Source organism: Triticum aestivum, chromosome 6B (genome assembly GCF_018294505.1).
Source record: "Triticum aestivum cultivar Chinese Spring chromosome 6B, IWGSC CS RefSeq v2.1, whole genome shotgun sequence".
Lineage (NCBI taxonomy): Eukaryota > Viridiplantae > Streptophyta > Magnoliopsida > Poales > Poaceae > Triticum > Triticum aestivum.
Window position 1 is genome coordinate 712495484 of NC_057810.1, and position 17509 is coordinate 712512992.

Genomic DNA, 17509 nt, shown 5'->3' on the forward strand with positions numbered 1-17509 from the left:
GGAAGTGCATAGTGTACATACCAAACCTTTATTGTTTCATCGATGGCCTCTGCCCTCTAACCCCTCTCAATTGTCGCGCTAGTGATCTCTCATCTCCCATGTAAGACTCGTCCCCTACGCATTCACCTCTTTATCCCAGTCATCAATGCTTTGTGTTCATGAAATTGGGCCGCTTTCCGCCCATGGATTGGAGGTCTTTCATCGGCGGTCTTGCACCCTATGGAAATCGTAACGCTCAACCTTCTTCACCACCAACTTCATCACTTGAGGGTCTACCTTTTTTTAAAAACACACTACAAAATGCATGTCTCCATCCTTTCATTCCTTGCCAAGGAGCTCGACAGTAAAATAATGAGGAAGGCTCAAATTGCGTCAACTACAAGATGTAAGAAGATGTTGCTTTGTGCGATGCTTGCATGAACATCTCTCTTGATGCCATAGTAAGGGACGATCAAATGAAGGACCACTTGTCTTTTTCACTCACTTTCCTATTTTCTGAAGCAGTCATTGCTTTTCCTTTTTCAGAACACAAGCATATGTATACACTCACATATTGATATATTTTGGGGGTAGGAGCCACATACTTTGAAGATCGAGAACGATGTCGACGGGACGTCTGTGCTGTTTTTGTTGTTGTAAAAAATATATTATGTCCCTGTATTCCTGTACAAATCAGGCATAAACTTATTCTGCACTATGTGTGGCTTCATTTATGATTACAAAAGTATTAACACAACTAAAATTCGATTATACCAAGAAGGTACAGTTGGTTCAGTTGACTCAATTCTTGACACTATCTGAACACCGACTTCCCGTTTAGAATTCAGAAACTCTCATATGCCCCGAAAGAACTGAACACTTCATAACAAAAGGGTGAAGGGCATAAACACAATACTTAGTATTGCAAATATCCAACTTAGTATTACTATTGGAGTTGTGTGGTTTCCCAAGGCTACACGTTTTACATCACACATGTCAAGCGCCAAAATGTTGTGGTAGTGCATTCTCTGCCGGGTTCGATATTCTACTTCCATGCATGAGAGGACAAGTAGAATTGTTACATATAACTACAATGTTAGTGGTTGTATCTAGTAATCTATTCAACCTTGTAACAACCCTCCCCTCCTCGAATTTTTGGCATTTTAGACCACCTGCATGAGTGGAATGCCAGAAAGTCCACCTCTCAATGCAATGACAAAACTATCGTGACGGCAGGCCTGGCAGGCGACATGTGTCGCCTGCCGCCACAACCAGTGGTGGCACCCTTGGCATCATAGGATTTGGAGTGATGCAGAATAGAAAATAGAATGAGGTGATGACATGGCACCTGCCGCCATGGGCTATGGCGGCTACCATGTCCCTGGTGTCGCCTATCAGGCCCGCCGACACGGATATTTGCCAATTGCACTGAGAGGTGGTCCTTTCTGGCATTACACGCGCGCAGGTGGTCTAAAATGCTAAAATTTCTATTTTCTCAAGATCGAAGGATTTTGTGTGTGGCATTGATGTTAATTACCACCAACTTCGGGTTCTCTAGAGAGTTCTCAACTTCCATGATTTGATTCGGGGGGGTCCTTCTGCTCGTGCTTCATGGCCTCAGGATTGTTTGGGTCTAGTTCGCATGATTTTTACCGTAGGTTGAGTTTTGCATTGGTTCGCATGGTAGGTGAGATTAAAAACATGCTAAGCTACGCCTACAAAACTGGTCATGGTTTGAGCTAAACCATTATTCAACCAGTCATTTGTCTTCCGTTCCCTCCAAAGAAAAACCCATCAATCTTTCATGACATCACATTCTCACACAGACACTACGGGGGCATCTATGTCCCTTAGCAAGACGATGGAGCACGCATGATTACATCTTTTCAATTTGTCTCTTGTCTATTTTTGTTTCTTTTTTCTCTAATGTTATTAGGTAAAAAAAATGTATTTTAGAGGTATATGAAAAATTATTATGGTTGTGTGCATCAATAGATGTATAGGCCGGGGATAATAACACGAAAACTTATTTTTAATAGTTTTCCTATTTCTATTTTTATTTTCACAAACACTTTTTGGATTGTAAAATTGTTCATGCAGCTTCTAAACGTGTTCATGCATGTTGAATAAAATGTTCATGACAAAAAATGTTCTTCACATTCTAAAAAAATATTCGTACCATTTTAAAAAAATGTTCTTCACATTCTAAAAAATATTCATACCATTTAACAAAAATGTTCACAGGTTTAAAAAATTGTTCATGATATTTAAAAATATTCATATCATTTTTAGAAATGTTCATGACATATAAAAATACATTTATTGCATTTAGGGAAAAAATGTTCATATCACTTAAAAGTGTTAATGCAAATGTAAAAAATTAGCTCATATAATTTTTTGAACGTTTATTACATAAAAAGATGTCATACCATTTAGAAAAATGTTCATAACACATAACACTTAAAAAATGTTCACATGTTCAGGAAAATGTTCATAAGAACATCAATTTGTGAGTCTATGTTTGATGTCTTTGAACCTTTGGCTACAATATCATTCATGAGCCATTTTTGAAGTGTTGTGAACGTCGTGGGGGCTGCCACATGGGACCCCGTGCGGCGGTAGCTTGTAGCGATTTGGTGGTAGCATGCAGCTTGTAGTGACTGGGATACTGTATCCATCAGAATGCAAAATGTTGTTTGTATGCTACAAAATACAAAATTGTTACCGCTCTGAATGAGCAGCAAGCACCTCAAAAAACATTGAACAGAATACAAAATGTTGTTGTTGTACATTCTCCTCCAGGTTCGAGGTTATCCTGCCGCGCATGAGAGGACGAGGAGAGTTTTTACATAGTGTTACAATGGTCGTTAGTGTACCTAGCAATCATCATCATTATTTAACGGTTTTACTGCAGTCTGAGTTTTGCATTTGTCGTTAGCGCGTTAGGTGAGACTAAAAACATGATAAAACTACAGTAGCCTACAGAATTGGCTCTTATCCCCACACAAATAAGCGACAGATAGCCATGGCTCAGCCAACCATTTTTCTTTCTCGCCACTTAAAAAAATTATATCTCTTTATAACACTTAGAATTCTCAAACAGACGCCACACTTTGATCTTTCATAAAAGGCCGAAAGGGCAACAGAAGAAGGAGGCAAAGGTCCAGGTATTCAGATTAAGGCCCAACAACGCACTGCCGAATGGGCCTACCCATAGCTTTCCAGTCCAATGGACCCCGCGTCGTGGGCCGTAGTCCCGACCACTTTTCTCGCGCGCTCCTATTTCTGCTCTCCACCACCACCGCCCCGCGAGCTCCCCTCCTCTCTCTCCTCCTCCCATCTCCGCCAATGCCAGCCACCACCAATGCCTACCACCTAGGCCCCAAGGCGCCGACCCTGCAGCTCCACCGAGCGTCCTCCCTCCGCCCGCCCGCCCAGCCCATGGCCCGTGTGGCGGGGCAGCAGCTCGCCGCCGCGCTGCTCCTCCTCACCTCGGCCGCCGCCGCGCGCGCCATCGCCATCGGCAGCCCCGCCTACAACGTCGTCCCGCGGCTCTCCTCCTTCGAGGAGCACGCCGCCGTCGTCGTCCCGCGGCTCTCCTTCGCGGAGCACGCCTTGGACGACGACTACGGCGGGGACGGGGTCGGGGGCGGCGCCGCCTCGGCCGCCGGGGGCAAGGGCCTCGTCGGCAACCCCGTCGTCGCCGAGATCGTCAACAAGCGCCTCAAGGGCCTCACCGCCACCTTCGCCCGCGCCATCCGCAGCCAGCTCGGCTACTGCATCAAGGACACGTACGTGCATGCATACCCTCCCTCTCCATTCTTCTTCTTCTTCTTCCTCTCCGTTCTTCCCGTGGGATCGACCGATCTCGTCTCGTGTGGTGACCTCCGATTCGGATTCCCATGCAGGGACTCGGAGTGGGACGCGGCCTTCAACTTCACCAAGGACACCTCCTTCCTCAACAACTGCATGAAGCAGACCAATGGTAAAAAATAAAAAAGCCACATCCACATTCTTACATTCTGCATGGTAGTAGCATTTTGAACCATTGTCATTTCCTTGTAACTCATTTTCAATTCGATCGACGAATGCCGCCTTTCAAGATCTAGGTCATGGTTCTCTGTGGCAGGTGACCTGCACCAGCGGGTGTGCACGGCGGCGGAGATGAAGTTCTACTTCAACAGCCTGATCGAGAGCGGGGAGGAGACCAGGTGGGAGAAGAGCTACGTCAGGCCCAACAAGAACTGCAACCTCTCCTCCTGGATCGACGGCTGCGAGCCCGGCTGGGCCTGCAGCGCCGGCCAGCAGAAGGTCGACCTCCAGGACGCCAAGGACATCCCCTACCGCGCCGACGACTGCCAGGCCTGCTGCCCCGGTTTCTTCTGCCCCCATGCCCTCACCTGCATGATACGTAAGTTAGCTCCCATCAACCCATGCCAACATCACAGCTGACAAAAAGAATTTTCCATTTCCGAGTTGATCAGAAAGAAGCGAAATGAATGTTTCACTTCAGGATATATGCAATTATGCTAACTCAAATGCAAACAGAAAGGAAATTGCTATTTAATTTTTTGATTGGGAGGAAACTGTTATACTGATGATTTCTCTCTGTGTTGATTCTGTCATGTGCAGCTTGCCCTCTTGGAGCATACTGCCCACTGTCCACCCTGAACAAGACTACGGGCATCTGCGACCCGTAAGTCGGCTGCCCTCGCAACTTCTAAAATCCCACAGCAAGTATGATAGTTTCATCATCATTCCTTGATGCTGAAGATGCATTCCAGATACAACTACCAACCGCCTGCCGGGAACCCAAACCACACATGTGGCAGTGCTGACAACTGGGCAGATGTGATGAGCACCGACGACGTTTTCTGCCCGGCTGGATTCTACTGTCCGAGCACGACCCAGAAGCTCCCTTGTAGTAGTGGGTAATCCTATCTATCTGATGTTTCAAAGTTGTAGTTCCATCACAACCGTTGATCGTAATCATATACCCTGCACCAGTAGTATATTTAGTGGGCATGTTCTTCCCGCAGTCGATTGCTTGCTCGGGTGTTTATCTGTTCAGATGCTGACAGGATCAGGTGTGCCTTTGCAGGTATTACTGCAGGAAGGGATCGACTTCGCAAACCAGTAAGCTCAACTACTTCTCATTGCAGAGGAGTTGGAATCCATACCCTCCGCAGCCTTCTTGATCTGTGCGCGTCCTGAATGTGGCCTTCTTTCTTCTTCCCTGCAGGATGCTACAAGAAGAGCGCATGTCCGCCAAACTCTGTTAATCAGGACATCACGATCTTCGGCATGTTGCTAGTGGTAATGCCACTAAGCGAACCGATATCATGGTTATTATCCTTTTGGAAGCCGCAGCTGCTTTGGTCGAACTAACACTTGTCTTCTGTTCTTTTCCGCGGCTCCGCAGATTGCCTCTTGTCTAGTCCTTCTGATCATCTACAATTTCTCCGGCCAACTTCTGACCAACCGTGAGAAAAAGCAAGCAAAATCTCGAGAGGCTGCTGCGAGGTATGCGAAAGAGACGGCGCAGGCTCGCGAGAGGTGGAAAACAGCTAGAGAAGTCGCCAAGAAGGCCAGCACTGGCCTTCAGTCACAACTGTCTCGCACCTTCTCGCGCAAGCAGAAGCCGGGACAGCCAGGGGGGATGTCATCGAAAGGCCTGCCTCCGGTTGGGACGGATGGGGCTGGTAAAAAGGAAAACCTCCCCGACATGATGAGCTCCCTCGAAGAGAACCCAGACGGGCCCGAAGGATTCAATATGGAAATAGGAGACAAGACCGGCAAGAAGCCGAAAGGGAAGCAGATGCACAGCCGGAGCCAGATTTTCAAGTATGCATACGGTCAAATCGAGAAGGAAAAGGCAATTCAACAGGAGATGGAGGAGAACGATAACAACATGAGTTTGTCTGGTGTGGTGAGCATGGCCAAAGAGCACGAAGTCGGTTCGAGAATGCCCATCGAGGTCGCCTTCAAGGACCTAACTCTGACGCTGACGGGGAGCAAGAAGAAGATCTTGAGGTCCGTGTCAGGAAAGCTCATGCCTGGCCGCGTAGCTGCCGTCATGGGCCCATCTGGTGCTGGCAAGACCACATTTCTGAGTGCTGTCGCCGGCAAGGCAACTGGTTGTGACACATCAGGCTTGGTGCTCATCAATGGTAAAGTCGAGCCGATTCGTGCGTACAAGAGGATTATCGGCTTTGTTCCCCAAGATGACATTGTCCATGGCAACCTAACCGTTGAAGAAAATCTCTGGTTCAATGCAAGATGCAGGTATTTGCCCAAGTAGAGTTAGCCATCTCTCTACCTTTTCAGCTAACACAAGTGAACTTACTGTATGTTGTTGAATCTCAGGCTTGCAGCAGACATGTCGAAAGCCGAAAAGGTTCTCGTCGTGGAGAGGGTCATTGAGTCTTTGGGGCTGCAGCCAGTTCGAGATTCTCTGGTCGGGACGGTGGAGCAGCGTGGCATCTCCGGTGGCCAGCGCAAGAGAGTCAACGTCGGTGTAGAAATGGTCATGGAACCTTCGGTGTTGATCTTAGATGAGCCGACTTCAGGTTTGGATAGTGCATCCTCCCTGCTGCTTCTCCGCGCCCTTCGCCGGGAAGCTCTCGAAGGCGTCAACATCTCCATGGTTGTTCATCAGCCTAGGTTTGCTTCCAACCTCAAATACAGAACGGTATATGTTTGCCTCATCGCCTACACTTCTCCCTGACTAAAACAAAGCCCTTTGCCGTCTCAGCTACACGCTGTACAGAATGTTTGATGACTTGATACTTCTCGCCAAAGGGGGGATGACCGTCTACCACGGTCCGGTAAAGAAGGTGGAAGAATACTTCTCGGGGCTAGGCATTGTCGTGCCGGACCGCGTGAACCCACCCGACTACTACATCGACATCTTGGAGGGCATCGTGAAGCCAAACATGAGCGCGGGCGTAACCGTCAAGGACCTGCCGCTCAGATGGATGGTGCACAACGGCTATGACGTTCCACGGGACATGCTGCAGAGCACCTCCGGCTCCGGATCCGAATCTTCGTCCAGAGGAGGCACAGACGCTTCTTCTCCTGGCGCGGACGCAAGCCCATCCTTTCTATCAGAAATGTGGGCCAATATCAAGGACACCATCATGCAGAAGAAGGATGAGTTCGACTATAACAAGTCCACCTTAGATCTGTCCAACCGCAACACTCCCGGCATCCTTAGGCAGTACAGGTACTTCCTGGGAAGGTAAGGTCTCTCTCATCTGTGTATTGAAGATCTCATTTCCTGGGAAATTCTTCTCCGGGTTCATCTCGGTGTTTATGTCTTCAGGGTTGGCAAGCAGAGGCTCCGGGAAGCAAGGATACTGGCTGTCGACTACCTGATACTCTGCCTTGCTGGGATATGCCTGGGGACGCTGGCCAAAGTGAGCGACGAAACGTTTGGAGCGCTTGGGTACACTTACACTGTCATCGCCGTCTGTAAGTCTGGCCTGCCTTCTCTTCCTCTCGAGGGAGCCCTGAATCCGCATATCTAGCTGACCAGTTCTCGAGGTTCACTCATGCCAAGCCGCGTTCATGACGCAGCCCTGCTTTGCAAAATCGGAGCCCTAAGATCGTTCGCCCTGGACAAGATATACTACTGGAGGGAAAGGGCCTCGGGGATGAGCTCACTGGCCTACTTCATGGCCAAGGACACCATCGACCACTTCAACACCATCGTCAAGCCCATCGTCTACCTCTCCATGTTCTACTTCTTCAACAACCCCAGGTCGTCCATCTGGGAGAACTATGTCGTCCTCGTTGCGCTTGTGTACTGCGTCACGGGCATCGGCTACACCTTCGCCATCTTCTTCCAGCCAGGCTCCGCACAGCTGGTACTGAAACATGCTGTCATTCCTCAATTGTATTTTGATGACCATGAAATCAAAAAAAAGCTCTTGACACTCCCTTGTAGATTGCTCATCATTGCTCATGATACATGCTTTTGTTTGCAGTGGTCTGCACTGCTCCCAGTCGTTCTCACCTTGATAGCAACTCAGCAGAAGGACACTATCATAGCTGATCTTTGCTACACAAAGTGGGCTCTGGAGGCGTTCGTGATCGCCAACGCTCACAAGTGCGTATGCCTCCCATCGAATTCCTCCCTGACATAAATGAGCTCGCAAGTAAAATTGTCTCTGACCAAACACCCGATTGCTCGTTCATGGTTGCAGCTACACCGGGGTGTGGTTGATAACACGGTGCGGCTCTCTGCAAAGTAACGGCTACGACATCAGCAACAGGAGTCTCTGTTTATGGGTCCTCGTGGCCAACGGGGTGATCTTCCGGTGCGTAGCCTTCTTCTGCATGGTAGTCTTCCAGAAGCACTGACCCCTCTGTCGATAGATCCGTTCATCGATTCTTTCTTTCTCTGCGTAACAGAAAAATGTACAATTGTTAGAGCTTTCTGTCTTTCACAGCATGCATGAGGTGTAGATAAGAACAACAGATTTACCTTTTTGTTGTTGTGGAGATGTAAAGAGCAGGATGTTGAGTAGCAGGCAGCTGGTCAGGAATGCCCTAATTTTTATGTAGAGGCGTTATCCATTTTCAGATTAGCTGATGATAGCACATGTCAGAGGAACACTTCACTTGTTGCCTTCAGTCAGTGTAACATTTGAGGTGCAAATGTCTAATTGTTTCTGGCTGTACTGTACTACATGGTCAGGATTTGTAGCTCTATTCAGAGGTAACCATTCATCATACTTCCACACACAAAAAATGACACAATATTCCAGTTAAACTAGAGGTTCAGAAGGTCACATCTCAATATGTTTGTTCTCTCGATCGGAAACATGCTTGGACAAGAAAGGATAAAGCACAAAATACTAGAGTGTGGGTAGTCCACTACAGAAAATACTATTGCAGCTTTAATCTAGAACTTAACAGCTTGTACTCCCCTTGAGAAGCCATGAAACGGAGCGAATAACTCGCAAAGTTTCGGTAAGGAGGTGACAGTTTTGTAGCTGCTGCTGGACCAGAAGGCCAAGATGTTACAGCAGTAAGGCCTAATTTTCACTAGAAGGTTCCTTCGATTTGACCTGAGACCCGGCCAAGTCCTCCAGGGTGAAGCTGAGAGTATCCGTGTCGCCTTTCTTCACGTCCTGCCCCTGCTCCGCCAGGAAGTCCTCGATGCTCCCCGGCTGGCCAAACCAGCCGAGCCTGTCCGCCATCAGGTGCAGGTTGTTGCAGCCGCCGCAGCGGGCGACCACCACCCCGTTGTCGTACGAGTCCCGGCTGGCCATCTTCACGGACCTCGTCTCGCAGACCTTGCACGTGAAGATCATCGCCATGTCGTGCCTCGGCGAGATCTTCAGGGTCGACGCGTCTCTGACCTTGAAGCTCGACTCCGCTGCTGCTGCAGGGACCGAAGCTGGCGGCGGCGGCGGGGTGTCGGTCTTGTGATCCTCCGGGTCATGGCGACGCTCAGTCGACGCGTTGCTGCTCGCTTCGATGATCGTCTGGAGGGACCTCAAGCCTGCGGTCGCAGTAGAAGGGAAGAAAATTCCTGCAACGGCAAGAGTATTCGGCTGGCAGTTAGCTCACTCATGTTGAAGAGGTGCAAACATAAACAACTGACATCCATACATATGATGAAATGATGCTAATCTTGCAGGAAGCAAGGATTCCCCAAAGAGATATCGACTGACCAGACTGATCTGCCTACCTTCACAGCATCCTAAGTCATCATTTGAACACAGCAGAAAGGAAACGTGCCCTGTCCTAATTAGATCAAACTGCTGCACACAAGTGCTAGGATCATTCAGTGGGACTTCAACTCCCACCGGCGCCCACAATCTACACGACCTAGATACTCCCTCCGTTCCGATTGACTCGTCGTGGTTTTAGTTCAAATTTGAACTAAAACCACGACGAGTAAATCAGAACGGAGGGAGTAGATCTCCACAGTGCGAACAGCTGACATGAATTTTTAGGGGCTTCAGTTATTTGGCAATCTTACAGCAACTGAGAATTCCCCTCAGAGAAACATGAACTGAGTGAGACTGCGAGTATGATTGTCGGCGGCCTACGTTTACAGCATCCTAAGCCATCAATCATTTTTTTTAACACAGCGTAAAGAAAAGAAAACATGTCCTGTATGAATCAGATTAAATTTCTACCCTCACCTGCGCACACAGCCCACACGGCCTAAATAAATCCCAATCAAATCAGAGCCCGCGACAGAGCCATTCACGGCGGGGGCTCACAGCTTCAACCAAAACAAAGAAGACCTAAGATCCCGGCCACCGGGGCAGTATCCTGACCAATCACCCGAGGACAAAGCGCTCGGATTTAAGCGGCGGGGACCAAGAAGGGGGAGGGAGGAGGCCGGGGCTCACCGCGGGAAGAGGGGGCGGACGGCTGGGACAGGGCCGCGATGATGCGGCGGCCCGCCAGCGGCAGAAACCGGCCGGCGGCCATGGCGGTGTCGGCCGGCGACGGAGGGGAAGCGCGTCTTCTCCTTCTTGCCGGCGAAGAAAGAAAGAGGCGAGCGGAGCGGAGCAGAGGACAGACAGAGGAGGCAGCCTCTCTGCTCGGCTCTTCTTACCGTGCCCCGGGACGTACGTGGGCCTCGCGAGGCTTTGGTCCCGGTGTGTATAGTATATGGGCCTCACGGAGGCCAACCCGTGTGGGGCCTCGACAGGCCGGCCTGTGCTCGCTCGCTGGAAGCCGAGAGTACTTCTTTCAAAAATCGCTCCTGCCTTTCGAGGTTGCGAATCATAACCCAGAAGTTTTTCCTTTTTTTTTGTAAATTTGTTTATTTAAAATATTTTATTTCTTAAACCGCACGTCCAAATCTCGAACCATTTTCACCATTGGATTTCTTGCGTGATCTTTAAAACTAGATCCTATGTTGATAGGTTTTGACTAATTTTTTTCACGAAAAGAACCGGACGAAAACCAAACCGGAATCACTTTTTTTCCCCTTTCTGAAAGAGCCACGACTCCACCGCTCATGGAAGCAAACCCGTGGCTCCACAAGAAGTAAACCAGTGTCTCTCACGAAAAAAAAAATACATTTTTTTCCGTTTCCAAGAGGCATGCCCGTGCCTCTCACGGAAGGAAAAAAACATGTTTTTTTCGTTTTCGGGAGATACGTCTGTGCCTCTCACGAAAACAAATCCGTGCCTCTCGCGGAAGGAAAAAAAGAGAGCGTGTTTTTTCCATTTTCGAGAGGCACGACCGTGCTTCTCGCGAAAGCAAATCCACGTCTGTCACGAAAGCAAAACTGTGCCTTTCGCGGAAAAAAAATGTGCCTCTCGCGGAAGAAAAAAATAAGACACATTTTTTCGGGATTTTTTTTCGATTTTAAAAGCGAAAAAAACACAGGGGAAAACCTTCGAAAAAGTTGAAAACTCACGTGGAAAAAAATCTGATGGGAGCACCCGGAGCGCGACATGCGACGATGCCTTAGAGCACACCAGACGCGCTCTTAGCCCACTCCGAGTGATCGTTGACGAGGTAGAGCGCTCCTTCGTTAGTTGCTCCTGAAGGAAACACGTCCACTTTCTCAACGGACAGCTGCCGATCTCGAAGCATAAACATGGGGGAATCCTATAAGGCGCGTAGGGCCCTTTCCTAATTGTTTTTCTTTCATTTTTTTTCTGTTTTTTTTCTTTTTCTTTCGCTTTCTTCTTCTTTACTTTTCCACCTTTTTTGCGAATTTTCTTTTCAAATCCATGAACCTTTTTTGTTCATCAAATTGAAAAAGAGTTCATCAAATTTAAATTTTTTTCACCTAATTCAAAATTTGTTAGTCTATTTCTTCAAAAAAATGTTTTAGAATAAAATTTTTGTTCCTCAAGTTCAAGAAACGTTCATCGGCTTCAAATTGTACTCATCGAATACCAAATAATGTTCATCATTATTAAAAAAACCTCATACAAATATATTCATCGAATTCATTTTTTGTTCATCATGATTTGCAAAATGTTCATCAAAATTCAAAAATTTGTTCATCATTTTCAAAAAATGCTCATTCTTTTGAATCACAAACATTTTTTAATTCAAGAACTGTTTCTGACAATTCAAAATCATAATGTTTTGAAATTTTAGAACCGATCCCGAATTATTTTAATATAGAACTGTTGAGTATTTCGTTATCGTTGGATTTACTATCCTTGCTATATTTGTTATGCTGACCGTATGTACCATACCTTCTTGTATGAATCTATGTAAGGCGAATATCCTTCTGGATGGAGATAATTTTAACACTATGTGTATTTATTCAGATATCTATTTTATGGAGTAATTGATTTCGAGATGATCTTTTGAATGGAATAGCAAAACCAAGTTTCCTAATAATCAAATTAAAGATATATTGTATGCTCATTGAAACGGTACACAAATTGAACCATTGAATTTCAGATTTACCTTTTTGAATATCATGTCCTCTCATTTACTCCCTGCAATTCCGTATACTTAATGTTCTTCTTTCACTAGTGATGTTTTGAAATGAGTAGGGACTCCAAAATACAACTTCAAAAATTATTTTTAAATTTAAAATATGGTAAACAGTTAAAATAAAGATAATTTAGGATATAAGTTCTATCCAAAAATCGGGTTGGTTGTAATGAGCCACATTAGCTAATTGGGTGTAATGGGCTGCATATCGGGTCACATTGAGTACAATGCAAGTGACATGGGGGAGGTTGTGGTAGCGATATTCGACATATTGGACAAGGAGACACTTTGATATGAGAAAATAAACCGAGAGAGCATGATAGCTGGAGGCAACGAATGTGCATAAACCGAGAGAGCATGATAGCAGGAGGCGACGAATGTGCATAAAGACACTGTTAGAAACTACACATATTATGTATTTTCGTGAAACAGAAGAACACTTTGATCAAATGTCATTGCATATATTATTTGGCTCCCGTGGCAACGCATGGCCACATACCTGGTCTTATATAAATGTAAGTTCTTCAGTAAAATGAAAGCATATTTTGGACCATTTAGAGACAAGCCAAAAGCCAAAGTCAAAAGCACATAAATAGGTTCTTTTTGGCTTATAAGCCAATGTGCAAAAGCCAAGTAAAAACCTAACCAAACACCCTCTTAATTAGTTTGGATGGTAATAGTTCCAATTCTAATTTCCACAAACGATAATACACACTATTGAAATTCTAGAAGTACAGTAATAATATTCAAAACCTAGGTGCATCATGCCTTGATTTAATGCTAAGAGGCAGATATGAGATTTAACATGTATCATGAAAAAAAAACTCCTAGTCCACTCCGTGTGTCACATCAACTAATTTCATTGGCTAACACTCAAGTCAAGAAATACTATGTCATGCAAACTAGAAAAATTCTACAAAGCCTCATCTAAACATCAATATGTGAGTTGTGAATCTCTATAAAGCCACACGGAAGCATCAATGCGAACTTGTTACCCAATATTTACTTTACGATGGAAGGAACATAGTCCTACTGCAAGGATTGTGTGGTGCCACTTGAGGAGAAGCAGGCCAGATCTTGTTGCTGTTCTTTGGCACAAAATCGAGTGAATAGTATTGTTGCCGATAGACCTAAAATGCTCAATGTTATTTTCGTTCTATGTAAGACATAACCCAATTTATATGGCTATTTAATGAGCTCAATGAACTACAAAATATGGAAGGGAATTTATGAATAAAGGGTTACACTTGCAAGCGTAGTGGGGGGAGAGTGTAGTTTCTGCGCACTGTGCAGCGTTGCAGATCATGGCACCCACTCAATTTGTGTCAAACTATGGTCCGTGCGCAATCTGCTCCACTTTCCCACTGACCAATCGATTCACTGATTTACAAATTGGAGAGGAAAGGGAATGTAGGAGCTAGGCTAGACGCTACATTCCCTTTTCCCAGATCAATGCATGAAACGGGCAAATAACAACAACCTATGTGATGTACTTCTAGATCCAACCGAGAAGAAGCGACCATGTTCCTTATGTCATGTGGTTCATAGCTGGATGGATGGGTGGAAACCTAGGCAATCCTCCTACTGATGGAACCAGCTGCCATGCCTTACGTTCATAGCTGAACGGATTCCACCCAGCCCGCTACGCAACCTCGATCAGAGACTAGACGCAAAATAGATGGCAACCGCGCCCAGGCCCCCGCGTCACCTAGGGTAGGCGACACGGGCGGCAGCCCCCAACCGCGCCGCCGCCGGGCCCCCCTTCTCCAGCTAATCCCCTCGCCGCCGCCGGAGGCCACCATCGAGCGAAGCCCGCGTCGTGGCGGCGGCGGCGGGGCCTTCCCCCCGTGGCGCGGTTCTCTTCTCCCGCGGGCCCCCGCGGCTGGCGGCCCGCCTGCGGCTCGGATCCATGGCGGCAGCCATGGCTGGTGGCACGCGGCGCAGCTTGGCGGCGGGCGGCGCCGACGTGGACAGGTGGGCCACTTTCCTGGCCATGTGGATGGCGGGGAGGTGGTGGGCTTCGGCTGCAGCGGCGGTTCCTCACTGGATGTTGGTGGCCATGGTGATGTTCGACGTCGACCCCAATCTACTCCGATCTGCAGCGGATCCGGTCCTTAGTGGCTTCGGTCACCGTTCTTGGGTGCTGGCCTTGCAGATCCGGTGGCTGGAAGGGTTCCGGGGGAATCTCTTGGCCGGCGTGACGGCCATTCCGATGGCAGTGCCTTTGGGTGTTGCTTCCCTCGTTGGAGGCTTCGGAGAGGACCTCCTTCCTTCCACCCCTCCCAGGAGCTCAGGTGAAAACCTCAGACCCCCCCTGTTCCAAGCGACGACGACACCACGGTGGCGTGCTCCTTCCTGAAGGCGTTGCTCGGGGGCTGCTCAAGCGGCGGTGTAAGTGGCGGCGGTTCGGTGTCGACATATGCATTCTGGTCAGCTTCATCTTGGAGGCTGCGGCGACGTAGGCGATGCTCGTCTGGTGGAGCTACTGCTGATGGTCGAGGCATCGTCGGTAGTCTGCGCCATCAGGTTCGGGATGCTCAGGGGGAAACCCCAGATCTGGGTCTTTCGGATCGGATGATGATGACGTTCTATCGCTTTCCCTTCTGGGGGCATCGTCTTGGAGCAAGTGCTGGCTGGAGGGATGGTGGAGCGGTGTTTCATCTCACACATTGATGGCGGCGGAGATCGATGGCATGGCGCTGTGGAGACTCGGCGTCCGATGCGCGGAGATGGGCTCGCGCATGAGGAGGTTGCTGTCTGGCGTCATGGTGACGTCGATGGCAGAGTGGTCAGACAAGGTAGAAGCCTCAATATGATCTGAAGACCTGTGGAAGATGGCGCCGATGACACACGAGTGCGTCTGACCGGATTGTGCCCCAGACCCGGTATGTGGCTCGGCTGGGGCTTCCGAATGAGTTTTGGCTTCCGGCTTTTGATGTTAGGCTTAGGTGAGTGGTTTGGGTAGTGGCCCAGCTAGCACCCCTTCATCATTTTGGATAAGAGTAGCGGCATATATTGTCAAGATGGTGGATTCAGGCACATTATTGTAATACTTTGTAAGGTCCTCGAGAATAATCAATAAAGTGGCCGTATGCATCTCCCAGATGCAGAGGCCGGGGTTCATCCTCCTTTTCTAAAAAAAAAATACCTTACGTCGGGAAAAACTTGATCGCAGATTTTTTGCCACGATGCAGGCGGCAGTAGCTCCTAACTTCTTTTCCCTTCGCATGTTTGTGTGATTTATTGATCTTGCACATCTACACATGGTATAAGAAGAGAACACATTCGGGACCTTGAACACTGTTGAACTGACATATTTGTATTACGATTTCTATCTTCTCTAGCCTTGTATAGTTGACTCCTAGAAATATGATAGGATTAGTTTTCTTGTCACGCAAAACATCTTGTGTATATATTGTGATCAACTCTAAGAAATACAATTGAGTTGCATCCCACATCTTTCTACAAACACCGTGAGAGATCTGACATAAGGCGGCGGCAACGGCATGAGGGAGACGATGCCAGGGGCTGTAGATTACTGAGACCGAAAATCAAAGATAGAGGGGACATGCGTGGTGCGGAGGTTCTTTTGGCAGCACGTGAAAGAGGCATACACGTGGGACGTAGGAGATAGGACTCTTCGGATACTTTATCTAACGGAAACACTAACGCCCATACGTGTGGGCGCTCTCCAACTCGTCCACACGTCTAGATGATCGTTGATTGTCTTTTACACGGATCTTGACACGAAAAGATGGATTTGGTGTGCCACGTAGGACGGGGCCGGTATGTGGGCGTTGGAGAGTTTGCCCACACGCCCCGTATCACGCTGTTGCCAGCTGCGCTGTGTGGGCGAACTAGTTTCTGCCCATACAGCCACCACCTAGTCCATGTGCGTGTGGGCGAACTGATTTTAGCCCACACCACACTCTTACGTTGTGGATGGCAACTGTAGTTACGTGAACGTGGCAATTAGGTAAACAAACATGGCAATTGTGATTCTTTTGCTAGACGGCAACTGCAGTTGCGCGTACGTGGCAACCAGATAAATACACATGGCAACTGCGATTAACTATACATGGCAGCTATGATTGAACCACACGTGGCAACTAGGTAAACACACATGACAACTACTGTTTGACCATGTGTGGCAAGTAGTTAATCACACACGGCAACTACGGTTTGATTACACGCGGCAACTACCATAAATTAGACATGGCAACTATAGTTAATCAAAACATATAGAGTTGACATGCTTTTACAACTACACTTGCCATCCCGGATAACTACATCTGCCAACCAAGATGGCTACTAAATCATCATCCCGCGGGGTACCTAACGTAGCTGCGCTAGGACGTGTGGGCATTTTTGCTTCGTGCCACACGCGCGGGATGAAGATGAGTAGTACTTGTTGGACGTGTGGCACGAAGTAGCCACGCCCACACATGTGGGCAATTCTAATGTCGACCCACACACAACCCGTGTGGGCTGCCTCCTGCTCACACCACACATGGTGTGTGGCCAGATTCTTTAACGCCCACACGTGTGGTCATTATCGGCGTCCTTATCTAATGGTTGTCAATAATTAATATGGAGACCAGATGGACAATAATAAGCATAAGGATTGACATGGAGACTTTATTGGTGCCCCGAGTTAGTAGATATATTGTATTGGCTGATTTTAACCATAATAACTCGGTCTCACCAGATTAACAACTCGTATTTTATGATTAACTCGGGAATTTTAGGCAGTCTCTAATTAGTATAGGTATAGATAGATGGGAGCAAGTTTGTGGATCGGTGGAGTTTGAAGGCCTTGGGATTCATAACCTTCAATTGATTAATCATGCCTCGTAGTTCAGCTGATCGTTAAAAAAACTACAGCGTAATGACCCGTGTTTACTGAGATCATTCCATTCACATCACACAACAATATGTATTGAATTTTCAATGAGATGTTTGTACTATCTTTTCTTCCATATATATCAAAATACTTGTACCTCTTTTTACTCGCTCACTCATATGCGATCACAAATAATGCCTGAGTATGCCTGACATAAAGGAATGAAATTACATTCTCTTGCATAAAGGG

General features: G+C 47.4%; 2 protein-coding genes across 2 annotated transcripts; one reads left to right on the plus strand and one right to left on the minus strand.

The window, feature by feature from the left end:
* Positions 1 to 3151: 3151 nt before the first annotated feature.
* LOC123139897 (ABC transporter G family member 28) lies at positions 3152 to 8611 on the plus strand. The gene is made up of 14 exons (XM_044559605.1): positions 3152 to 3770; positions 3888 to 3964; positions 4109 to 4390; positions 4612 to 4675; positions 4764 to 4910; positions 5081 to 5115; positions 5222 to 5295; positions 5402 to 6264; positions 6346 to 6642; positions 6734 to 7219; positions 7304 to 7452; positions 7558 to 7847; positions 7968 to 8089; positions 8187 to 8611. The coding sequence occupies exons 1-14, from the start codon at positions 3181 to 3183 to the stop codon at positions 8341 to 8343; spliced, it is 3633 nt and encodes a 1210-aa protein (XP_044415540.1). The 5' UTR covers positions 3152 to 3180; the 3' UTR covers positions 8344 to 8611.
* Positions 8612 to 8723: 112 nt separating this feature from the next.
* LOC123139898 (DNL-type zinc finger protein) lies at positions 8724 to 10461 on the minus strand (the record flags this gene model as incomplete). Its single annotated transcript, XM_044559606.1, is given in 2 exon segments — positions 8724 to 9520; positions 10353 to 10461. Coding segments are annotated over 2 exon segments (582 nt in total). The 3' UTR covers positions 8724 to 9020.
* Positions 10462 to 17509: the final 7048 nt, after the last annotated feature.

What these genes read in the sequence shown, in the direction of transcription:
- LOC123139897 (XM_044559605.1), top strand. Translation starts at nt 3,181, where the DNA reads ATGGGCCTACCCATAGCTTTCCAGTCCAATGGACCCCGCGTCGTGGGC. An exon ending in GGGATCGACTTCGCAAACCA is followed by an intron (nt 5,116 to 5,221) that starts GTAAGCTCAACT and finishes TCTTCCCTGCAG; the next exon opens with GATGCTACAAGAAGAGCGCA. An exon ending in AGCCAGGCTCCGCACAGCTG is followed by an intron (nt 7,848 to 7,967) that starts GTACTGAAACAT and finishes TTTTGTTTGCAG; the next exon opens with TGGTCTGCACTGCTCCCAGT.